Here is a 26,898-nt window from a genome sequence, read left to right as displayed (position 1 = left end):
GAGAGTATTGTTTGTGTCCAAAATTCTATTCTTCGTACCATATTTATTTATTTGAACAATGTTTTGCAAAAAAAAGCATTAAATTCTCTACATCGTAGGAAAGGTATTCTTCAACCTGATCGTATCAATTTCCACATTTCCGTTTTCTCATTCCGTTAAATTAAAAATTTAATGTGTAAATATAAAAATAATACTCTCGATACAAGAATTGTTGTTGTATCGTTCCATGCATGTCATCATTCTTAGTCTTAGGGCTAAGGTTCTTTCGTATCAATACTTTCGGTAAGTCTGGGAACTACATCAGTCGTCGAAGGCAGTGACTGTTTTTGCGGCGTCTCTGGTGTCCCATCGCTGGAACCTCCGCCAGCATCTCGCGCGGCTTCGGATTCATCCTGCCGACCGTTGGGCACGGTGATCGTTTCCATTTTGACGTCATTGTTGGTCTCTATCGCCCCAGCAGGGTTCGTTCGAACCCCCACATACTTTACTTCGTTCAGCTCTCTCCGCCATAGACATTCGATACTGTAGATTACAAGAAAGGCGGCAGCTAGCAGACAACCTATACTGTTCAACATCGTTGAACAAAGCGTGAAATAGTACCAAATGCCCAAAACTTCGCTACAGTTGAAATCTCTGAAAAAGTCATTAGTTTTATACTTTCATTGATGAATTTTCAATTGTGGGCTTAAAAACTCACCGGTATTCCATGTGGGTGATGCCTTGCTCTTCCAGGTTTTGAGCAGTCCTTCTCAGATCGATACCACTTATGACGGCCTTATTTCGATCCGCTAACGTTCTGTTGATCCTTCCAGGTGTTCCATCTTCATCCAGAAGAAAATCGCTACCTCTCAACTCGCTAGCTTCAGAAGTGTCATTCTCCTCAGTCATCGGAGTGGAGCGCGTATCGATCAGGCAGACACAGCTGGACGAGTTTATATTGAATTTATATTCCGGTTCACAAAGGAGCTGACTCGAACTGAGATACGTTGAGTGTATCAACGCGTAGATGAAGGCCAACATCGTGAAAAATATAGTCAGCAAAAGAATGACCAACGCGTTCACGCGTATGAAATTGTAACAATTTTCGCGTAACCGATTTGAAGGCCTCCGCTTGAAATCAAATAGTATTAGGAACAACGTGCCGCTTAAAACTAACTGAAATAAGAAAAAAAAAACAAATAAATATACCTTAAAGAACCATTCGATCCTACTTCAGTTACTCACAACCATCCCCGACCAATAGGGATTGTCCTTGGTGTGGGTGTTTGGGGACCACACGATGATGGTCATGCCCATCAGGGTAAGTAGCGCACCGATAATGATTTTCAGCACCATCAGCGTCTTGCTCAGCCGGATGTGGCGCAGGTTGAGCGAGTTGCCCTTCGGGTATCGCTGATGGAAGGTTTTGTTCACGACCAACATCCTGCTGTGCCTCAAACTGCTCCGGGTCGGTTTGTGCCTTCCGATTAGCGAGGTACTGTTCTTGGAAAAGTTCTGCGGCACAGTCGTGGTCATGTAAACTGCCTGAAAACAAATGGTGAAAAAACTAGGTGTTTAATTTATAACATTGACCAAACTATTTGAGCGAAATTTTTTTTAACTATGAGGGAGTTTCAAGTATAAATCCCAAATATCTGTTATTTGAATCCATCAAACTTTGCTAGTTGCTGCAAAATCCACTTTCAACAGTTTTTTAAAAATCATTTTCGTTCCAAACTTGGTGTTTTTTTAAACTGATTTTTTTCACAATTTTTAATTTTTTTTAGAATAACCCTAGTTGAAAATACATGCAAAACCCTAGTGAAACGTTCAAATTCAAACGGGGTCATGTGATGTTTGGGTTGATTTGTGATTTATTTTAAAGTCAAATTCTTAACATTTCTTAGAAATTTACCGGCCTTTTTGGAAAAGCCCATACATTGCCACCAAAATGCTGGGGTATCCTGTCTTACTCTCTGGAGCCACTTCTAGAAATGTCATTTCTGAGACTGAACGCTTAGAGACCTTCTAATGGAATTGAACCAAAGCCTTTCTAACTTTAAGCGCTACAATGATGATCAAATATTCTTGTGCTACTGGATTTACTTTTCCTAGCCACTTGGTTTGGCGAAACAGTTCCGGAGGTAGGTACTCTAACGACGTCAGAAGACATCAGCTTGATGTTGGAATTAGTACCATTATTTTTTAAGACTCAATCTTCCATCCAACGCAATGTTCTAAATAAGTTTCGTTTTGGTTCGAAACTCATCCAAAATTTTTTGCAGAATTTTTAAGTAACGTCACATGAGTAAATTTGAACTTTTTAGTTGGTTTGGAAAAATTGAATATTTTGTACTGAAAAATCAACATCATTTTTTTTATTCATCTGTGGAACCGAGCCTGCGGTATTTATGTGAATTTATGAATTTTCTAAAGGAAATTATCCGCTGAACCACTTTGTCGAAGATTGTAACTCCTTATCTATACTTCTTAACCATTTGGTCCGAAAAAAAAAATCAACATTTCATGAGCTTTCAAGTAAACTATGAAGAATTTTTGAAGCACAAAATTCGTAATAGAAGCAAATTTGTGCAAAATTATTTTTACCATGTCTTTTAGCATCGTATATATAAACACACGTTATCTTAAAAATCTATCAAAAATAGGCAAGATAGTCCTTCCCATAACCAACTCAACGCTACTAAAGTTTTGCATATCAGAGCTCTATTAAAGTAGCTATCACCGAAATAAAGTGCCCGGATACTAAACGAACACAGCTTACCAACGCTCTACAGACATGAGGCGTAAGGCTTCGATTTCTTAAGCATCTGTTGAAGTGAACACTTTTTTTACGATCAACTGAGTATTTCATTTTTTTTAAAAACCTATCTTTTACCATGACAAACAGGTGCCCACTTTTTTTTGTGAACACTTCTTACTAAAGGGTGATACTGTCAAAATTTGGTCAATATCAACTTGACGTATTTCTTTCAATTTTGCATTTAAAAAACCTGAACACCCCTCATTTTGAAGGTGTGTGTGTGTAGAATGTTGCTCCTATTTTGATTTTGGAATTCACTCTTCAGTTGTCAAAATGCCGTCCAAGGAAGAAGAGCAGCGTATCAAAAATTTGCTCGCGCTTCGCGAAAATCCGAGCTACTCGCACGCAAAGCTGGCAAAATCGCTAAAAGTGTCCAAATCAACCGTTACAAATGTAATTCAAGTGTTAGGGGAACGTTTGTCGACAGCCAGGAAGTCTGGGTCGGGGGAAAATCGAAAACCGGAAGCCGCTGAGACGACAAAGAGAGTTTCCGGTAGTTTCAAGTAAAACCCTAACCTATCTCTCCGAGATGCCGCAAATAAGCTGGGTGTATCGTCTACAACCGTGCATCGAGCCAAAAAACAAGCCGGACTATCGACTTACAAGAAGGTAGTGACTTTAAATCGCGATGATAAACAAAATACGACGGCCAAAGCGCGATCCCGGAGGCTGTACACGACGTTGCTGACGAAGTTTGACTGCGTGGTAATGGACGACGAAACCTACGTCAAAGCCGACTACAAGCGGCTTCCGGGCAGGAGTTTTATACGGCAAAAGGAAGGGGAAATGTGTGCAATCGTAACTTACTGCAAGGAAAGTCACCCTTAGCACGAGGCACAAGGCACTGACTTAGCCGTCCGAATGTTGGTACACGAATGAGCACAGATTCGCTAATACGAATGCCATACACCCGATGGCATCTAGTGTGTGTGAGGCATCGCTCAGTAGTTGCCGTCTATATACATGTAGCTTAGCTTAGCTTAGCTTGATTGACTACTCACATCCACCTTTGAACTTTGGAACCCGAAATACTTCATCTTGAATTTATTTATCATTAGATGATTCCATTTTTGCTTCCACATTACTTTTAATGTATTTCGAACTCCATTGTCGCAGGCGTGGCTCAGTAGAACGAATTCCACATCGCCAATGGTTGCTACTCCGTGATTGACCGAGGCCATCAGTTTTGCTCAAAGGTCAAAAGAATGGTGCTTGGGATTAGCAGTTCATCCTCAATGCACAAAACAGATGCTCTCTCTTTAAACATCAATAACGGCGCCGGCCACGTCCTAGTAGTCAATGGATAGATTGGAAAAGGTAGAAAGGGATGAAAGATCAATTTTGTGCTTTAGGACCGAGGTTACCTCTGCATCCTAGCAAAATAATTTAAAGTTGGAGGTTTGGGAGTAAAGGACATGAGCAGGATACACTTTTGACTAGTGTAAAGAAATGAAAAACCAAATCCTATACATTGTACTACGCTCGTGTTCTTCCCTAACGACACTCAAAAGTTTGAAAATACAATTACTATTAACTATGAACTTCTAATATTGAAGAATAAAATTGAAGAAAAAAATTATACCGGTGTAAAAAAAAAAAAATCTTTTAACTGTCTTTCTTTTCTTTAACCATCAACATACTAAATTTAATCTTAACTTGAAAAAGTATGTATCAGATAAGTACTTTTCAATTTTTTCAAAACTTATTTTACTTTATGAAAATATTACTATTGTGTTACCAAAAAAGTTGATTATCCATTAAATGTTTAGCCAAATTTCAAAATCATGGAATCCAAGATTTATGATCCTACAAAAGTTGGAATTCCAATCAAAACTGCAACTTTCTGGCCAATTTTTATTTTATTTTATTTATTTTTTTGTTTTGGGATTTTAAACCCATAGGTTTATTCATCCCCAAAAGGCCAATTTTTAACTTCCGAAAATGCACTTTAACGTCGAGGAATTCTGTAGTTTATTCAAAGTCAATTTCGTGACAGAAAAAAGTGACGTAGATTAACAATATATGTATGCAACTGCATATAATCAATATTACGGTCGATAATCAGAAACATAACTAAACGATTAACTCAAACCGATAAACCCGACGAAAATTAAGTCAAAGTTTTCCATTAGAAGCTAAAATTGTATCACAATTTGGAAACTGTGATTTATCAAATTCTAACCTTTGCAAAGACTAAAAATTAAAAAAAAATACTTAGCTTTGTGCTTTCAGGCTGATAGTACCAGATTTTCTAATGAAGAGCATTCCTGGAGAAAAACCATCCGAGTCGGGAATCGGGAACCTAACTGGTAAGGATAACCAAGGATCGATCACACCAAATTCTTCCATTTCCTTGTTGAAAATCTCGTAGGTTCAGCAGTCCATTTCCTTCGCTTGATATCCTAGGTCCACAGAGCAGTTTGGGAAAACATTTGATCGAAAATTTCTGCTGCTCGCCCGTTTGGGAAAACATTTGATCGAAAATTTCTGCTGCTCGCCCGTTTGGGGAATTAGTTATTATTTTTTCTCTACACCAACACGATTGTTCCTAAAAACTCTTGAAATTTTCGGAGCCGCTGTCAAACACGTCCTTCTTGTAGCGTTGACTACTTAGATCTCACGTAGTTGCCGTCTATATACATGTACACTATAAACTCTCTCGAGACACCTAGATTCATCGTGTTCGCTATGCTCAATTCATAACGGAATCAATGTGTGTACAATATGTAGCTGGTGATATATTCGAGCACCACACAAAAGGTAGCAGATATTTTCAAGCACATGAAACTGTCAAAGTTCGCAAAGAAATACATGGTTTGGCAAGCTATCTGTACCTGTGGCTTGAAAAGCAGCATTTTCATAGCTTCCGGGACTGTCAACCAAGAATTTTACGTGAAAGAGTGTTTGAATAAACGTCTGCTGCCTTTCCTGAAGAAACACGGTTGTTCCGTACTGTTTTGGCCGGATTTGGCATCTTGCCATTACGGTAAAAAGGCCATGGAGTGGTACGCCGCCAAAAACGTGCAGGTGTTTCCCAAGGACAAGAACCCTCCCAACACACCAGAGCTCGGCCCAATTGAGAAATATTGGGCTATTGTCAAGCGGAACCTAAATAAGACCAAAAAAACTGCTAAGGACGAGCAGCAGTTCAAGGCAAACTGCCTTCTGCGGCGAAGAAGGTGGACAAGGTGGCTGTACAAAATCTGATGGCAGGGGTTAAGCTTAAGGCCCGGCAATTCGGATTTGGAAAAGCGGAAGCCTAACTTAATATTTTTCCTGAATTTTATACTAATTAAACTTGAAAAAGAAATTTAACTTGATTTTTTAAATAAACGATTTCACCGATTTACACGGGTTTTTCTTTGACCAACTTTTAACCGTATCACCCTTTGGACATGTAAAGTGTGTTTTTGCTTTGCATATTTTGGCTACCAAAATGGCGTTTTAATCCGTTTTTCTTTAAATGTACAGTGGCAAAATAAAGTGTCCAAATTATTTTTTTCAATTTCTTTTATTTTTCTATTTTAAAATTTGTTAATGTTGCGCTGGTAAAAAAGAAAGTTTTTCTGATAGAAAAAAAAACAGTTAATATTCCAAAAAAACAGGGGCAAAATAAAGTGTCCAGATCAGTACAGCTTCAAATAAGTCAAACTGAAGGCAAATAAGAACGATTTAATAATGGGTATGGTCTCCTTCAGCCTTCAACATCTCCTGCAAGCGCTTCGGCATACTTTCAACAAGGTTGTGCAAGTGTTGTGGGTCGAGTTCTTCCCACGCATGCTCCAGGGCATCAAAATAAGTATTTTTATTTGTCACACCGGTCCTATCAATCAGAGCATCGAGGATGGCCCACAGATTTTCGATGGGGTTCAGATCAGGACTTTGTGGGGGCCATTCAAGGGGCAGGAACGGAAAAATGACTTCGTCAGATTGGCCGTATGCTTCGGATCGTTATCCTGCTGTAAAACGAAGCGCTCTTCCAGGCATATCTTAATGAGGGATACCTCGAGGATTTCCCGCAGGATATTGCAAAATGACTCAGCTGTCATGATTCCGTCAATTTTTACCAAATTGCCCACTCCACCCCAAGAAAAGCATCCTCACACCATCACGTGCTTGACTGTTCCTTGGATATGGCGGTCTTGGAGCTTTTCACCCGACTTGCGCCACATATGATCCCGCTTCTTCCGGTTGAATAGCTCAAATTTGGATTCGTCGGCCCACAACAATATTTTCCAGTACTCGAGCCGTTTATCGGCGTGTTCCTTGACGAACTTGAGCCGCTTAGCCTTGTTCACCTGGCTGATGAAAGGCCTTCTCACTGCGATCTTGCTATGGTACTCCTTTGCATGGATGCGGCGACGGACAGTACGACGCAATACCGAGAATTGGAGCTCTTCTTGTATCTGCCGAATCGTTATCATTGCGTTTTTCTTCACTTCAAGAATGATTTTCTTGTCCGTTCTGGCATCTGTCTTGGGCTTCAGTCCTCTTCCCGGGCGATCCACCACCGATCCGAACGTTTTCATCTTCTTCATGATTTTTGATATCGCTGTCTTGCTGATTTCGTAGTGCTTGGCCACTTCTCGGTGCGTTTGACCGTTATTCACATCACAAACAACAAGTTTCCGGATGGACAACGGAATGGAACCAGAAATTTATGCGTTCTCCATATTTTACAACATATTCGAATGTAGACACCTGTTTGAATACTCCAGAGCCAAGCCAGTTGTTTATGAAACGTCAAAATACACAAAACAAACAAATTGGCGATTTGCAGCTCGAAACGACACTCAGAAGGCGCTGCGATCAAAATGATGATATTATCGATCGAAACGTCAAAGCCAGTAGTAATTTTCCAAAACAAAAGAGAAATTTTTGAAATTTCGGAGTTTAAATGAAAATAATCGAAGATTGGATTATAGAATAAGGTAAGAAAAAGTGAACTACGCAATTTTTCATACCTTTAAAACCCGGGTAGGGTTGTTTAATATATGTATGTTATTTTTCAGTTTGCCAACCGAAATCAGCTGCTAGTGCAGAAAATACCTACTGAATTTTTAGGAATGATCAAGAAATAACTCGTAAGATGACAATCTTCAACACTTATTTATTGATTTACTATATTTATGAAACATTTTTAGATATGCGCCGAGTTCAAATCAAATGTTTCTGTTATTTTTTATACGAAGAAGTTCCCAGCAAAGTCATCAAAGAAATAAAATTGTAGCATTGAATAAGGAATCCAGGTTTGAGATGTAAAATGATTAGTAATAGTTCAAGATATGAAATAATAAGTAAATTTTTAAATCTATAACTTAAATATTTCGAGTATATATGATGATTCATAAATGCAATATTAAGAACTTAACTGGGAAATCACCACGATCTAAGCCTTTTAATTCCCGATGACTTGTTGAGCCCTCTAACTCATATGAGTTTGAATAATCGTTATCACTTATTATCAGACAAAAGAGCTGAACCGCTAGAGATGTGAAAAGCTTCGTAATGGGCATCGGTTGAAAGCAAATTTCTGCTTTGAAATATCAATGTAATGATTTTGTTTTATTAAAGACCTTTTTTTAACATTCGGGTTCATGTCATGATTTAATAATGTCTCGAAAATCGATCTCAATTGATGCTGCGTTTTCTTAGTTTGAAACTAATTATTTTCCTAATCTAATTTTATTTGCAAAACATGGAAAACTCTACTTGTTTCAACAAAAAGCATTGCAACCAGTTAATTTCAAGTTTTCTAACAAAATTCTGTCATTATTAGTGTCTGAAGTTTCGTTACTTCCGTACAAATCATAAATTTACGAACAATTCGTATTCACTGCCGTGTTGAAAATCAGCTATCATCACCCTTTTGTTAGTTCCGTATGTGAAAATCAGTTGGCGCTGTATGTCAAAAAGTTTTGCTGCAAATCGCCAATTCGAGTGGCCTCGCGATGGAAACTTATCGAAATTATATTGATTTTTGAGTTGGACACTTTATTTGGCCCAATTTTTTTTTTGGAATATTAACTGTTTTTTCTATCAGAAAAACTTTCTTTTCTACCAGTGCAACATTAACAAAAATTGAAAAGAACATAATAAACAATATTTTTGAAATGATTACGATGTGTTTTCGTTGAATTTGAACCAGAAAAACAAAAGAAATGATTAAAAAAAAATAATTTGGACACTATATTTTGCCCCTCACTGTAAGTGTTTGGAACTGATTTTTAAGTGAAAGCAGAAAATACACCCTGAAAATGCTGAAAATAATACTCACAATTTATACTTCAATTTCAATCCATAGCAAAAATTTAAAAAAAAAAAATACTTTTTCCCACGCTGAAACTTGAATAACTATTAAACGAAGAGTTATAGCTGTCGGGGCCGTTCAGATACCACGTGTACAGAAAAATGAGAGTTTTGACACCCCCCTCCCCCTCCGTGGACAAGCGTGGACATTTGGCAAACCCCTACCCCCCTCCCCGGATGTCCACGTGGACAGATTTGAGACACTTTTTTTTTAAATACCTATAATTTGACAGTTAGAAAACACCACATTTTGCCTTTTGTTATTGACATGGCTGATTTTGAAAAAACTGAATAATAATTCCCTGATACAAAATAATTTTAAAAATTTTAAATTTCAAATTTATCATATTTATCACTTGTAGCTATTTATTGTTCAAACTTAAACTGGAAAGCTTTGCAATTTTAAGATATTGATTTAACCTTCCAAAGCCGTTCGCTAAAAATCCGTTTCGGGGAAATTTGTACTGTAGTTTGATTTCGTTCTCCTGGCTGCAAATGTTAACCGATTTTGATGATATTATATTCATTGTCTAGGTAATTTATTTCAATTACTCAACATTTAAAAATAAAGTTGATAAGTATTACCAGATTATCAGAAACTGGTCCAGAAAGTAAAAAGTCCGAAAAATCAATATTATTTTTTAAATACTCATAACTTTTGACAGCTTTTCTGTATTTAACTGTTTTATTAATGTTTGAAATCGTCAAGAATCCATCTATCCGATAATGTATAGATATGTTGGGGTCCAATGAAAGTGTTGACCGCTATGACTAATCTTACGGTAGAAAAAAATCTTACTTTAAAAAAACGACATCCAATTTTGGCTTTGCTTAACTGTATTTCATTTCCCAATGAACCGATTTTCAAAACTCAAATTTTAATTTTTTGGCGCTGATTTGATCATTATTTTCATAGAACATACTTGGTCTGTCAAAATTACCAGTTCATCAGTATATTGGAATGATGATAAAGATGTTTGAAATGTGCGCTTCGGGTCATATTGACCCGAACGGCTTTGGAGGGTTAAACATCTTAATATTTATTCACCTTTAGAAAATATTTTGAAACTAAGTATGTCCACGTGGATATGACCAAAACCCCTACCCCCTTCTCCGTGGACAAGCGTGGACATTTCCATACCCCCCTCCCCCCCTAAGTTGTCCACGTGGTATGTGGACGGCCCCTACAGTGTCTTCTACAAACTTGCACTTCGAACGCAGTAAAATTACCAACGATGGCTTAACTTCCATCGCCTCCAGATGCTTTCTAACATATAAAAAGTAAGATGCAAGCTTCTTGTGGCTGTCAAAGGATTTTTTTCAGATGAAGAATTTTTACAACTGGGACAGCCGGCGAAAGGTAGTCTGCCATGACGCCACTCCTTGAGCTAAAGTTTTAAGGCAATCATCGTGGAGAATTACACACATCGAGAGGAGGAGTAGTGGCTTTCGCATTTCGAAATTTGGTTGGTACTTGTGTCGTTTGATTTCTAACGTTAAATTGTCAACTAAGCCCTCTGATAATAAGGAAAAAACAAGGTGGTTTCAAACGATTAAGTGCGAAAAACGTGGCTCCAGAGAGTAACTGAAGCTGACAGAAAGAGTTATTACCCATTTGCGTTCTCATAATCAAATCACACGATGCATTAAGCAGCGTTTATTCTGTTCGTTGTTTTTGTAGTCCATGTTTAAGATCTGAAGCTTTGTTATGATTAACATATTGGTGGACTTACTGGCAACCAATCTTGTTCAGGATGTACAAAGGGTATCGGCAACTAAATCCTGTGTAAGGCCACATTAAGGTTTCAATAATTTGGTTTTAACTTCGACAGTTGATTCTTCTAGACAAGTTTCAAAATTTAATTTCTTAAAAAAAGTCAAATTTCCATTTGTTAGATCATGGATACCTACATGAAAAAAGTTATAACCATTTTACCTATTTTTCGCAACTATGTTGTAAAAAAGAAAATGATGTAAAAAACGTACGATTCAATCAATGAAACGTAATATTTTTTAAGTCTTACCAGATAAATTTTGAAAAGAGGATTGGAAAGTTGACATAATTTGGCCCATTTCTGCATTTTCAATCCAAATACGTAAAACATGATTTTTGGCGAATTATAATGATTAATTATTACTTATAAATTATAATTTCAAAACATATTTCCACGAAAATAATATATCGATTCGAAGCTGAGAAAAAAGTTTAAGCTACACTATCATATTTTTTTCCAAAAAACCTTTCGTTATATTTCATTGGCCACAAATTCGTTGAATTCCAAAGATGGTGTTCAATATAAAGTGTTCTTATCCTATTCTTATGTGAAACGTAAAGCTTCTAACTTCAGCTTTCTTGGGCACTAATCGAAAATTTTGTTTGAGCATTCTGTAGTTGATCTACAGTCTTTTTTCCGAAGCATGTTTTTCGGATTTTTTTAGACTTTGAATAACGCAAAACAGAAGTGTTGTAGGTGAATATTTTATGAAAAACATATAAACAAAACTATAAATTTTATAAAAATCCGTTGAGAAAAAAGAGATATATAGCGGTTTTAATCGAGGAGTGTCGAACTTGGGCTTGTGATATAGCTCAGTTGGCAAATCAGTTGCTTCCTTAACCCTCCAAAGCTGTTCGGGTCAATATGACCCGAAGCGCACATTTCAAACCTCTTTATCATCATTCCAACATACTGAAGAACTGGGAATTTTGACAGACCAAGTATGTTCTATGAAAATGATGATCAAATTAACGACAAAAAACTAAAATTTGAGTTTTGAAAATCGGTTCATTGGTGAATGAAAAACAGCTAAGCAAAGACAAAACTGGATGTCGTTTTTTGAAAGTAAGATTTTTTTCTATCGGAAGATCTGAGATAGCGGTCAAAACTTTCATCGAACCCCAACATATCTTTACATTGTCGGATAGATGGATTCTTGACGATTTCAAACATCAATAAAACACTCAAATACGGAGAAGCTGTCAGAAGTTATGAGTATTTAAAAAATAAAATTGTTATTTCGGACTTTTTACTTTCTGAACCAGTTTCTGATAACCTGGTTATACTTATCGACTTTGTTTTGAAATGTTGAGTAATAAGACTAAATTACCTATCCAATGAATATAAAACCATCAAAATCGGTTAACATTTACAGCCAGGAGAACGAAATCAAACTACAACTTAAATTTTCCCGAAACGGATATTTTGCGAACGGCTTTGGAAGGTTAACCGATGTCCGTGAATTTGAGCCCAAGAGTAAACATCGATCACAGTTGTACAGGATAAGTTTTCCAATGACTGTCCGCCAACTTCATCGTTGATATAAATCGCGAGTGACAAAAAAGATGTTAAAATGACTATAATCGAAACAACAAAAAAAGAGTGTCAAATTGACACTCAAGGTCTAATTAGGGAGTTATTTTCCTTTCTTCTTTTTTTGCGTCCATAAAAAAAGTAATGATGCAAAATTAAAGAGTTCAAGAATTCATTGAGGGTTCCCCAAGAAATTGTTTTATTTGGACGCACCCGAATAAAGTTACAAGTCGCAAAACTTCCAATAATGTCATATTGACACTCAAGAGCGGATTAAGGTTGAAAAAAATTGCCAAAATTCTCAGCGAAAAAGTTTATCATTGGACAAAAGATGTTTTTAACCATAAAAACTAAGACTTCAATTTTTTCAGCAAGAAAATGAGTTTTAGTTGGTTAATTATTTCTGAAAGATATGAAGAAAAACGATGATTTTTTTAAGTCCCTGGATGCCCAAAACGAGGAGAAAGCTGAGCAAGATGACACCACTCCAAATTTAGTGGTCAAATTCTCAAAAAAAAATCCCCAAAGACATTTTTTATTTATCCCAAAATCGAAGGCTAATTTTGTTTTGTTTTTGCGGCACTTTCCATTGGAATAAAAAGTCTTTTTGCTGGGTGTAGATTGCAACTCCCAAAGTAACAATGATGGATTTGAGGATTTTCTGCTCTTGATCTTCATGTCTCGAAAGAAAGTTATTTTCAAATTTATCGAAAAAATAGATATGTTTTGTGTTTAGAAAAATAGTACAAGACTAGTCAAAAACAACACAACAAGGCTCAGTTACAATTGCTAAAGAACTCAAAAAATAATTTGTCTTCCGGCATCGAACTATCTGCGAAATCAATGGCAGATGGAAAACCAGTGCTGTTATTTCTGATCGTTATTCTTTTTTTTAAATCTATTTACAAACGTGCAACAAACACGCAAATCTCGTATCCCAAACCTCGTAACAACACTTTAAAATTTCCTCATTATCATGACACTCGTTGTACCTGATCTAAAATAATTAGGCCAGCAACGTTCACAAAAAAAAACACTAATGAAGATTACACCATCGCGAGGCATCATTTTGCATGTGTTCACTTGATCATCGTCACAGCGAGCGTAAAAAAAACCAACAAAACTCATCAGCTCTCAAGGCCTATAATAGGTATTCCTCCATCCATTCGCCCATTTGTTCAGCTGCCTCAAGCTGAACAGCAAACATATACGCAGAGTTCTCTTCGTTTTTTGTTCAGTCTCTTACTCAGCTATACCTAGCTGTTCAAACTGATTTCAGTTCTGGCTGGCACCATTTCTCTCGTTTAGCTTATCTCGAAATCAAACTCACCGCACGCATGTGAGATAAGTCATACAAAAAAGGGGAGTAGGAGAGCGCCAGATGGATAAGCGTATCCAACCTTTATGCCTACTTACTACATCTGTGGATGGAAACTCTGATTTAGCTTTACTTTTGGCCTTTTGAATAGTGACCCTCACCTCGATTTGCGGTAGCCCCGAATGTTTGAAACAATATTTATATTGGCTCCACACCGCCAATGCCTTAGATCGACCTATACTGCAACTTTTTTTTTTAGTTTTGCTGTAAGTTAGCGAATTTTGTCCCATTGTTCCACTTATTTTTCAGCATTTGGCTTCATTTCTTTATTTTTGAAATATTTACCACACTAATAAAAATAGAACAGCGATTAAACATTGAATTTATTTCAAACATTACAAGATTACCCTCAATCGCCATAACATACAGAAAACTCTGAAATGTAGATACAATATTTTTCGAGAAAACGCGTTTTTAAGTTTTCGTGTTGTGCTATTTTCTTTGGCTCTGAGGGCCTCATATGGAGTATTTATAATAAGCTTATATCAAAGGTTTACTGTCAGAAAGCCATCTTTCAACATTCGACAAAAGCACACACAAAATTAGCGGAAGGTTTTGAATATTGGAACTATAATTAGCTTGTTCGTTTTTACCAGGACTTGCCCGGATATTCAATCCACATGATAATACATTTTTGATTTCTGAAATTAAAAATGAATATTTTCGAGCAAGTTTTATTGAAATAAACAAGAACGATTTTTTGGAAGCCTTAAACACGATTCAAAATCTTCTGTGGTTAACACTCGTCGCTCGAATACTCCGAGTGTGCGCAGGTTCTCCTCGAGCAATATCCATGTCTCGTGCCGTGCCCATTGAGGACAACCGGTCTAATGAGTGTTGTGTACAGGTAACACTTTGTGCGGGGGCTAAGTCTTCTTGACCGCAGTTGCTTGTGGAGTCCATAGTAGGCACAACTTCCGCTGATAATTCGCCGCCGGACCTCACGGCTGGTGTCATTGTCTGCGGTTACCAGTGAGCCGAGATAGACAAAGTCTTCGACTATTTGCATCTTGTTATTACAAGCGGGCTCGGTTGGTCTCGGATCAGGTCCCATACGACTGGGATACGAGCGAGGAGGAGCAAATTTCGCTGAAGGCACTGCGGGACATTGCTAAGTCCTTCTAGTTGAATAAAGCTCCAGGTCCGGATGGCATCCCGAACATGACAGTGAAGGCCCCGCTCAAGGAACACCCTGAAATGTTCCGGTAACTACTGCAACAGTACGTGTTCCTAGATGTGTGGAAGCGGCAGCGATTGGTGGTCCTGCCAAAACCGGGAAATCCACCCATCAGCATATCGCCCGAAAAAAAGAGAGAAGACCGGTTTTGTGCAGTGATCACCCTTTGACGTGAGGAACGCGTCCAATAGCGTCAGTTGGGCAGCGATTGCGTCGTCGCTCATTCAAATGAGGATTCCGACGTATATCTGTAAGATGGTGGAGTGTTACTTCCGTAACTGCCAACTAAGGTGTATGGCCAGTGAGGGATTAGAAACAGTGAGCGTCTCAGCAGGGGTTCCACAAGGATCGATGCTTGGACCGGTATTGTGGGACATGGTCCACGACGAACTGCTGCGACTTTTGGGGTTCGCCGATGACGTGGTTCTCCTGGCATCGGGCCTGAAGTATTCAGTAAAATGCCTTTTTGATGTGTAGGTCCAAACCCATTCTGGATACACAGTCAGCATGAGAACCTCGCTGGTGAGTCTCTGTTCAAGATATAATAAACGGACAATTCTGGCATCCAACCAAAAACAGACGTGTTTGATTGTACTTTTTATTCTTTCTTAAAAACCCCGCTTTTATTCCATCCAGCTACTCGCCACAGTAGCGATCAAGCAAGTGGAAAGTTGGATGCGCCCTAAGAACTTCCGTCTGGCTCGCTACAAGACCGAGATGGTGCTGATTTACGAGCCTATAGTAAACAAAGAGACGAAATGTCACGATTGAAATTTTCAATTTTCTGTTAGTGTTATTCCAATCGAGAAAAGACTTGTCAAATTAAAAATTTTGGAATTGCGAAAGCGAAAGTATCATTTAAATAAAAAAATTTGAATAAGGGCATAACGAACATCCGGGGCATAATAAGCACTCCTCTTTTCTACAAAAATAAATTTTCATGAGGATTTGTTTCGTTCTTCCTTTAGTATTAAGTAGTATTAGTAGTGGTAGTAGTAGTATTATTATTTTCACCCAAAAAGAATTCTCCTTATTATCTGTACAGAAATATATGAAAATTACTAGCTAGGTTCTCAAGTAACGAAAATATTATAATTTTTGTGCACCGCAAAAAAAGCTCATATGATCGTTAACTCATCTTGATCTATAAAGTAAGCACTACAACATGATACACACATTGCTCCTCAATTTTCACCATCATGAAGTTTTTGATTTTTCACTATAATAAATTTTAAAACGCATTTTTACTTTAATTGTTGTCTCGGGGCATATAGAGCACCATTCATCGGGGTACAATGAGCATTTTTTGCCGTAGAATCTAGCATTGAATTTAACTCGATTAAGTTTACATCTGACGACCTAGCCTATTGGTTAGATGTGGGAGAGGTAATCAGAAGACTCGAGTTCGATTCCTGGTCGAGGTGATTTTTTTATTTACCATTCATGATCGATTTCATTGTTGCATTATACGGCTAGTAGCATCATCCCCCAAACAAAGCACGAGAAATATAAATTATAAGTGTGTGTGAATTGTTTGTATTCTACAAATAGGCATACATTACTCGAGTCTTCTTGATTACCTCTCCGGCACCTAACCAATAGGTCAAATCGTCAGACGTAAACTAGTCAAGCTGTAGTTCTATAATTCAGTTGACTTCATAGTTGAATTCGCTGCTACATTCTATGGCAGAAAATGCTCACCGTGCTCCGATTAATGGTGCTTATACTGCCCCAGTGAGGGCGAGAGTCCTCATTATGCCCATACGGTGACTGATTTTCAGCCTTAGGAAAAATGTTTTAAAATGCATTTTTAAACGTTTTTATCTACTTTTTCAAGTTTTAACCCGTTAGGAAAAAGACGGTAAAAAGTGATATTGAGTTTTAAAAATTAGTTTCTGAAGTGTCAATTAAGAAAAAAACGAGTGATCGTAAATCGACAATTGTATACCCGTTTTTGAAGCTTAATAACTGTTTAATGATAACTCTAATCGAAATGCGTTCTTCAGATGAAATATTTTCATAATTAAAGCTTTAAAACACTCAAATTAAAAGAAAATTGTGTTGATAAAGACCAAAATTATTGATGAAAAATGATTGTTTTTGTTCATCCCGAAAAAGATCCACGAATTTCCAAACAAACTTCAGGTTTAATGCGCGACCCCTTTCCGTAGTATAATCTGGCCCAAATTGTGCATGGGACCTTGTGCTAGTACCTACCTATATACTTTAATTTGATTAATTTTGTAATTCAGTTTAAAGTCTCTTTTGTGGGATTTTATGTGAATACGGTGTTCGATTTGGATTTTCTAGTAACATTCTTTGAGGTGGAAATTTCAATTAAGGACAGTTTTCTTAGAATAATTTTATAAGAAATTTATTTTCCATTAAAGTTTTATGAATTTGATTGATAGGAAAAGTCAATCTTTAAAATTTGCAATGTTCAACAATTTTTTAAATCTCTTCGCAATCCATGAATACATATTTTGTTTGAACAGAATGCTAGAAGTAATAGAAGCTATTAGCGGTTTTTTTATTCTCATATAGATTAAGCTTGCCAGATTGCCCGGTTTTATCCGGGTTTGCCCGGATATTTGATTCAAAATTTCGAGAAAGTCCGGTCCGGCCCGGTTGCCCGGATATCGTGAAAAAAGTCCGGATATTGCCCGGATTTTTTAACAATTTTCACAAAGAAACCAAAAAAAAAATCAAAGTTTTTGAGTACGTTTCAGCAAAATCGATTATCGGTATGGAAATTTTCAACGGTTGTTTCAAATAATTTCGCTGATTTACTTTTATAAACCTTTAAATATTTAAGTGTTCCAAAAAGTTGTTGGAAGTCTGCAATTACATTAATAAAATATTAATTTCGATTTTTTTTGCATTTTTTCTTTGCTTTTATATATAATAACACCTAAATTTTGCCCGGTTTTTGCCCGGTTTTTGGATTTGAAAAATTGAAATCCATGCCCGGATTTTGCCAGGTTTTTTTGAAAAAATGCCCGGAATTGCTAGGCCCGGATGGTAGTGAAAAAAATTCTGGCAACCTTAATATAGATATATGAAGAATTTGATCTCCTGCTATATGATTCACAAATATTCTTTTAAAAAATCGTTGAAGATTTCATGTTTACGATAGCTTGTTTTCTCTCGAATGAAGTGTTAATAAAGCGCGATTACATTTGTTTTTATTAGAGACTACCGTCAAACCGGGCATCATTTAACAGCGGGGTTAAATGCAACATTTATATAACACCACACTGAATCAATTTTTACAATTATATATTGTAATAAAGTTATCTTTTAATGGTTACAAAATGATGATGACATAATTTCTCGCATCTTTAGCTAGTTTTTCAAAGTTTTTTTTTTTTATTTTAATATAAAATTTGAAAAATGGTACTGTACCATTTTTCAGTCTTAAGAGCGATTTGGCACAGGTCATATGAGACCCCGTTGAAACTTGAATAATTTGCCTAAATATATGTTTAATGTAGTTTCGTAGTTAATAAATTCGTTTCAAAGTAGTGTGTTTTTTAAGCCAAAATAAATGTGTAGTTTTTGTAAATAAATTGTGTGCCTTACTTCAACGAGGAGTTTTTACTTACCGTCACCGGAGAGATTGCTATCATCACAAGGGACAACCCAACACCCCCCACGGAAGACTCAACCCAACCAGCAGCCCAAGGTTTGCCCCACGGAAATTCCCCCCATACAGTCCACTGCGAGGTCCAAGCAGGGTTTGGACCGCACCCCAACATTTGACAAACGGGTGCTAAAACTTAGCACAGAAGTGCTGCTGCCGAAGGGGATCTCCAGCTGCTAGAGGTATGATAGTGCGTTGTGTGTTGGGCTGACCTTGACCGTGAAAGACAATGGCGCACGGCAAGTGATTGATTGAGCCGTACCTTCTTGGCTCGGGGCAGGGTGGATTAAACCAGTCAGTTGATGTGATGTTCTGTGTGCTGTGATGTTAATTGATTAACCAATGAAAACCAAAAACCAGATGATTTTCATTCCTGGAGTGTGAAGAAATTGGTCAATCTATCGTCGTTGGTGTTGATGATGCTGATCAGCGCTGATGATGATCATCAGAGATGGTGATGATTGGCCGCGGGATGATGATGATGAGCAGTGAGATCGATATATGATATCACTGCTGCTGGTGATGTTAGTTCCAAGTGCCTTGTTGGAGTATTGGTGATATTCCGGTAGAGTTGTCGTAGTGACGTCGATGTTGATCTTGTGGGTTGATGGGGTTGGTGAGAATCTCCAATTCTCATGGGTGTGGATGCGGAATGGTAAACAAACGATGTAGTATGCAAAAAAAATCCTAGCAATTGGCTGAACATAAACTGTTCTCGGGTAATTTACCTGGAGAACCGTTTTCAGCGGCTCGATTGCTGGATACCTGCTACCTCGACCGACGAATTGGGTGATGTGGATATTACAGGTGAGTTTGGTGCAACGTTGTGGTTCCGAAGTGTGTGGAAGTTGTGCTAAACGCAACGTTTTGTTTGTTGCAAACGGCGATAGCTAAACTTCTTTGACGGCGGCAAGCGAAGTGTAGACCTACCAACGGGTTTCGTGAGCTGGTGATCGTAGGTGATCGCTGCTACTTTGCGAGTTGAAACGCGCACCTGGTGTCGGGTTTCCGAGTCTCCTTCTCGGGGAATATCCGTCGCAATGTTGATCCGGCCGATGGACCAAAATGCTACTACCATTGGTACAATAAAAGTACAAATTTTAACATTTTCTAATGCCGTAAAAATTTTTACATAGTATGATGGATTGGCTCGATAATATTACCTACAAACTTTTACTGGTTTCCTCATGCTACACCAACACTGTTGGTGTAAAAATATTTTCCAAAAAATCACTCAATTTTTTAAATAAATAAAAAATGTTATAGTTCAGTTAAGTGTCTGGGGTAAAATGCAACAAAATGCAAATCAAAGAAACACCTTGTAAATCTTGTTTCTATGTGCTTGAAAATGAATGTTTTGCATCACGCATTTGTAGACATTGAAATTTCATTCATCCAAACATATATTTTTTATGATTTCAGCTTGTAGAATATTTCGTAGTGCTGTTTAACCCCTAAATGTATGCAGCATCGTTATTTTCAGAAAAAATGTGAAAATTAGTTTTTACAGAAAAAAAATTACTGCAATTGGTGTTTTCATGCGTCAATGGTCCTTAAGGTATCGCAAATATATTAAAAACTATAAATTTTCATACGTGTTCATAAGATTTTACATTAAAAACAAAGTTTGTTGCAAGTTACCCCATATTCTAAGGAGGGTGAAAATCGCATGTTTTATGAAAATTAAAAATAATTAAAGAAACCAATAATTTTTATAACTACGCCAATTTGATGTCCAATCATCCTTAAAACTTTTGATGCATGAGGGGTAAGATTAACTGTGAACGTAAGTTTTTTTAGAGGCCATTGAAGTTGAAAATTGTTGCATGAAAGTTGCATGTTGCATGAAGTTGAAAATTGTTGTTAACTTTTTTTAAATTTGCATTGAACGTAATTACTGTCATTTCATTTCTAAGATGTTCTGTTATTTGCGAAAATGTGAATTTGAAAATGACCCAACCGCCCCCCCCCCCCCCCCCTGAGCCCTTCCAACGCTCCTCAAATTTCATAGTTGTGCTCACCGTCCCCCTATAAGCTTTCAACGCCCCCAAGGCGACGGTAAGGACCACTTTGAAAACCACTGATAGAGGGTTAAAAAACACGATAAATGAAATATTTCAAGCATTTCTAGAGTTTCTACAAAACAGTGATAAAACTGTGATTGATACATTGAATGAACCTTCATAAAACAATGATAAATTTTAATATATCCAAATGGCTTAAAGTGTGTAGCTTGGAATGGGAGATGTACATAAGTGAGAGGTTTGTTTCGGAATCGAAACCTTGAGGTTAGAATTTTATCCTGAAGCCTTCGCCAGAAGACTGCAAACCAAATTTAGTTTCATTTGGATAACTCTAATGCTCAACGACTTTGCAGTTTATTTAGAAATTTGACATCTGTTGTTGAAGCGAAACGGCGAAACTCACTTGTTTAGTTCCAACTTTTTTGCACATCCATCGATTGCTCTATGAATTTAGGTCTAGCTAGACGTAATTTCAGAAAAATTTTTTAAACACCGGGAGATGCTACATTAGACTGAATCGATTTGGGGTCATTTTTGAATTTCTCAACCCCTGGGGTCTTAAAAGTTTCGTTTTGGTCCAAAACTCATCCATGATTTTTTGCAAAATTTTTAAGTAACGTTTACATGATTAAATTTGAACTTATGGGCACAAAAATCATTAACTGGCTCGGTTCCACAGACGTAACAAAAATGATGTTGATTTTTCAGTACAAAATATTCAATTTTCCCATACCAACCTAAAAGTTCAAATTTACTCATGTAAACGTAACTTTAAAATTCTGCAAAAAATCATTGATGAGTTTTGGACCAAAACGATGCTTTTTAGACCCCAGGGTTCAAGAAATTCAAAAATGACTCCAAATCGACTCAGTCTACTGGTACATGCTATGACGAAATAATAAGAGGTATGTGTCTCTACAAAAATCCCATCACCTAAGGAAACTAAACTGCAAATTCATGTTTCAGAATCAAATAAATTTGTGGAAATCAAATAAAAAAATTATTAATTTTAATTTGATTTTTTAAAATGAAATTTACATATGCAGATTCAGAAGAAGGGGTCACTTAAAATGTTGTTTGTCAAAAAATAATTTAAAAATAGGTATTCAAATTTTAACCCTCATCCGCATTAGGGTGTCATTTTGACACCATTGCAAGTTTGAAGGCTTGTAACTTTTTTCAGAAGCTTCAAAATACAAAAATTTCTTCGGGGACCCTAAATGAATTCAAAAGTTCTTCAATATTGCATCTTTATTTTTTTTTATGGACGAACCCTGGAAGCCTGGACAAAAAAACTCCCTTTTCCGACTTTGGGTGTCATTTTGACACCACAAAAGTAAAATCTCCGTTCGGCACATGTGCACACTCACATGGCGGTCGAACCATCCATAATTAACTGTATCGAAAAATGTAGTGCCTTCTCTATTGGGTACTACTTCTTCAATACAGTTAATTGATGCGGGACAAAGAATTTAGCATGTGGTCAAGCTTCTATTTCAAATGTTCTTCGCTCTTTTCACCACCTTAGAATTTTCTTCTGATCTTCTATCCGTCTTTCATTTCAACTCTTTAACCCTCACCAATAAAGCCGCAATATTTCATAAAGTAAAATCTATTTTAGTCGTTTGAATTATTATGAACTTCATATAAAACTTATATCAATAGAAACCTTGTAATGTCAGTAAAATATGTTTAGAACATTATATACAGCTAAAGTTACAAGTTTTCTCGTTATTCAGCATGAAAGAAAAAACATCCGAAAAAACATGCCTCACGAAAACTGCTGTAGTTCATATATTACACGTCCAAAAAAATATTTGCCTTATGCATATGAAAGCTGAAGTTAATGCCTACATTATGAAGACAAGAAATATTTTTTAAAATTTTTTTTAATGAAATGGTCAAAAAAGTTCAAAAAAGTGGTCTAAATAACCTACTTCTCATTCGATTGCTAGTAAATACTATTTGAGCGATGGTAGAGTGTTTTTAAAAAAGATATGACTACAAACTTTATTGAAATTCTAATATTTTGCTGTCTTTAGATTTTCGATGCAACAAAAATTGAATTTACTGGAATTTTGCAAATTTGGCTACTTTGCGCAATTTTTTTACAAATTCAAATTTCATCTGTTTTTGTGGTCCTCCGTCAGGTTGTACCCGGATTTTCAGTGCTTTCTCGCCGTTTGAAGCAATCAAAACTACCATCAAGACGCCATTTACCGCCCAGTTAAGCGGTTTTTCAACTTCAAACATGTGTAATAAAAAAACGACGGCAGATTTTTATTCACTTTCTTTTCCAAAACATCCCAAAACTGCTCTACTTAAAATAAAAAATTTAGTGGAATGCGAAAAATGTACACTTTTCAAAATAATTAAACAAACTTTGGGGTGTTCAACTGGCCCTATTACCGCCCACTCGACTTTTTTGGGTATCGATAATGTTTTCTTAAGGAAAAACTATCTCAACAACACGGAAACTGTTCTTTTTAGTATTTTCCATACAACGAGCTGTCAAAACCATATTGTGGCTCTTTAGAGAATACATTTTGTGAAATTTTTTCCGCAAATTTAGTACAAATTTTAACAAAGTGCGTTGACTGACAAAATGATGATTCCCGGCAAACAACCTCAAGTAACCGGTTACTTTCAGCGATAAAACATCATTTTCTAACATAATCAAACTAAATGCTTCTTACAATTTACACATTTGACACAATACATGCGTTAAAAACAAAGAAATTGTGCGTGACCGGTCATTAGGAACCCACACTTTTTTTATACACCAATTACCGCCCATCACTAAACGCTTCAAAAAACAACAACTATTGAAAAAATCGAAAATTTTTTGATGCAAATCTATTCTACGAAAATAGAACTATCGTTTCAAGTCGATTTTAGGTCCAATAGGTACTATCTAGTAAACAAAAACCCCTTTTGCCCTAGGAGTACAGTAATGCTTAGTTCGCTAACAGGCGTCGAATTCAATAATTTGACCGGAAACGAAAAACCAAATATTTTATTTCTGGCTATAGTTAGCATAATTAAGTGATGTTTTTTCAGTGAAATGGTCGAACAATGATGCCGACACAGAACACAGGTCTTATATTTGGAGAAAACATCCCAGTTTTTTCAAAATACACACAAAACGGTGATTTTGGGCGGTAAATGGTGTCTGGGCGGTGAATGGCGTCTTGATGGTATATCCATTGAAAAGGGAATTTAATCTACATTCTAGTGAGGTGCAACAATTTACGCTGTGAGATTTCACAAAAATATGAAAATTATAAACGTAAAATCATTCCTAAATTTCTAGAACTACAAGCAGCGCGTCCAGCAAAACGTGTTTGTTTGCTCTCCGAGTAGGTACGGTGGGTGATGATTCGGGCAGAGAGCGAAGCCGACAGACGAAATAATGATGCGTGTCGTGACTAGCAAACGAGAACTACTGTCAATAGAAAATTTCCAACCGAGAAACGTACGACACGCATCATTATTTCGTCTTTCGGCTTCGCTCTCTGCCCGAATCATCACCCACCGTACCTACTCGGAGAGCAAACAAACACGTTTTGCTGGACGCGCTGCTTGTAGTTCTTGAAATTCAGGAATGATTTTACGTTTATAATTTTCATATTTTTTGTGAAATCTCACAGCGTGATTTGTTGCACCTCACTAGAATGTAGATTAAATTTGCTTTCCAATGAATATACTTTTGATTGGTCCAAACAAAGTGAAAGCACTGAAAATCCGGGTACAACCTGACGGTGGACCACAAAAAGAGATGAAATTTCAATTTGTAAAAAAATTGCGCAAAGTAGTGAACTTTGAAAAATTCCAGTAATTTCAATTTTTGTTGCATGGAAAATCTAAAGACAGCAAAATGTTAGAATTTTTATAAAGTTTGTAGTCATTGCTCAAACAGTATTTACTAGCAATCGAATGAAAAGAAGGTTTTTTAGACCACTTTTTTGAACTTTTTGTGACCATTTCATTAAAAAAAATTTTAAAAAATATTTCTTGTCTTCATGATGTAGGCATTAACTTCAGCTTTCATATGCATACAGCAAATATTTTTTTGGGCGTGTAACATATGAACCACAGCAGTTTTCGTGAGGCATGTTTTTTCGGATTTTTTTTCTTTCATGCTGATTAACGAGAAAACTTGTAACTTTAGCTGTATATAATGTTCTAAACATATTTTACTGACATTACAAGGTTTCTATTGATGTAAGTTTTGTTTAAATCGGTTTAACATGCCAAAAGTTATAACGATTTGAGCTTGTGGTGTTAAATTGACACTCCTAGTGCTGATTAGGGTAATGAAATCTAATGCGGATGAGGGTTAATCAGCCTTGCTAATTCATTTTTTGTTTGGCAGCTTGAAAATCACCAGTCATCAGTTTAAATCAATATAAAGCTAGTGTCGATGTATAGAATGTTATCGCAAATAATTGATAAAGTAAACAGGGAAACAAAAAAAAACCCATCCCGGTGTGTGTTAACGTCAATGCAATAAACTGAACGACGTCATCATCGGCATGGTCAGGTACCCAAAGCATCTACCTGACTGACGACGAAATGAACGATATGCGGAATCTCGCCCGACTGAGGGAGCGCTACTGGCACGAGACGAAACGAAACTAACAGAAAAAATGCAATGTTATTATAACATTCCTCTCTTTTCGTAGCCGTTTCCATCTTCTAAACATGCGCCTATTTGCTCAAGGTTCAGTGTCAGACTATTGTTATGCATTGTAGGCCTAGGTACCTGCTCTGCTGCTAGACTGGACCGAGCTGAGCTAAGGCTTTCCTGGAAAGTAGCCCAAGTTATTCAGCCGGGCGCCCGATTATTCATCAACACCTCTCTAGCGAAGCATGCATGCATGCATGAGTCGAGAGGCTGAGTGACTTCATGTGGAGGATGCCACAACACACAACCGGTCATTAGCAAGTTTAATCATTGGGTATCTGCGGGAGCTGATACTTGAAGCAAGCTCTGGGGATCGGGAAATTTTTATGTGTTACTCACCTCAGAAGGAGCGCTTTCATCCGGCAGCTTGATGGTGATGTTGCGTGTGGAGGATACGGGCCGGGATTTAAGTCCGGGGGAACCTTCTGGAGTTCCTGACGAACGGGCTAGTGCTGTGCTGGCAGTGGACATCGGTGAGGATGAGCTGGCAACTGGACTGAGGATCGGCGGAGGGGTTTTGCGATCGTCTGAGTCCGATATCAGCGCTTGAGTCTCCTGAACAGCATCATCCGGGTTTTGTTTACCATCCGTTGTTGAAATGCCATTGGCAGGTATTTTTGACAGTCCGAAAAAGTCTGACTTTGCATTACTCATTAGCAAGGTCGATCGCCGAGGATCGGCGGTGATCGGAATAGCATCATCAAATTTGAACTGAATATCCGGGATTTGGATAACTTTTGTAGCACCAGACGACGACGACGATCCAGCTGTGATGTTGTCATAGAAACTCAAGGGCCTCTCGTCGCCCGTTTGATTGGCAGTGAGTTCAAAGCTTGATCGCTTTGTCGAAGACATTTTGCATCGGTGAAAGTCTACTTCAAGCAAAACGTCTCTGCTGCAGGCGATCACGGTTCAACATTTCCCTCCCCCTGCCCTGCCCTGGAAGGAAATAACACCCCAATAATCCGTTTCTGGCACGAACTTCCTCCTTTACCAAGCTCGGTCAATTCGTTGACACCCAGCTATGTTCATAGATCACACTAACTACACTACACAATGTACTGTTTCCTGACTCGATCGCGCGAATGATGAAGACAACGACAAAAAGCGGGGGGAAACGCTTTGTTCTGAAAGCAGCACTTTCAGCTTCACGCCACTAGCTAGCTTCACTATAATTATAACTCTTTTTGGGACAGCCACTAATTACTATTCGTAGACCGAAAACACAATGACACCATCATCCAAACAATGTGCTTCTCTCAGGCAGGGCATCACTTCAGCAAACCACCATTTGAAGTCTATTGACTTCCGAATACACCGACCCTCCCGAGGAATTCATACCCATTTACCGAGCCCAGGTATTCAACATAGGCAGCAGCAGGAAATGTGAGCTTGGGGCCAAACGGGCGAGGAAAGTGCCAGGCCAGCCAACCCATACACCCGATCAGAGACCCCAAAAGCACATGGAGAAAACACACGATCACTAACGAAGGTTATCGGTAGCAGCGGCGTTAAACAAACCGACAAATTTCTTCAATCCGAACAACAGCGCGAAACAACCTCACTCGA

The 26,898-nt window shown here is 37.4% G+C and overlaps 1 protein-coding gene and 1 long non-coding RNA gene across 2 annotated transcripts; one reads left to right on the top strand and one right to left on the bottom strand.

The window, feature by feature from the left end:
- Positions 1-11: 11 nt before the first annotated feature.
- LOC129751590 (uncharacterized) lies at positions 12-26,898 on the bottom strand. The gene is made up of 4 exons (XM_055747194.1): positions 25,669-26,898; positions 1,225-1,524; positions 698-1,155; positions 12-633 (listed from the first exon to the last, which is right to left on the bottom strand). Exons 1-4 carry the CDS (start codon positions 26,182-26,184, stop codon positions 255-257), a joined length of 1,653 nt encoding a protein of 550 aa, XP_055603169.1. The 5' UTR covers positions 26,185-26,898; the 3' UTR covers positions 12-254.
- On the top strand, positions 7,337-8,083 carry LOC129751601 (uncharacterized). Its single transcript, XR_008738753.1, has 3 exons — positions 7,337-7,731; positions 7,813-7,884; positions 7,945-8,083. It is a non-coding gene; the product is annotated as an uncharacterized LOC129751601 (long non-coding RNA).

This window comes from Uranotaenia lowii, chromosome 1, assembly GCF_029784155.1.
Source record: "Uranotaenia lowii strain MFRU-FL chromosome 1, ASM2978415v1, whole genome shotgun sequence".
In the NCBI taxonomy this organism is placed as follows: Eukaryota; Metazoa; Arthropoda; class Insecta; order Diptera; family Culicidae; genus Uranotaenia; species Uranotaenia lowii.
Note: the sequence above shows the minus strand (reverse complement) of the source record. Positions and strands in the feature narration are given on the sequence as shown.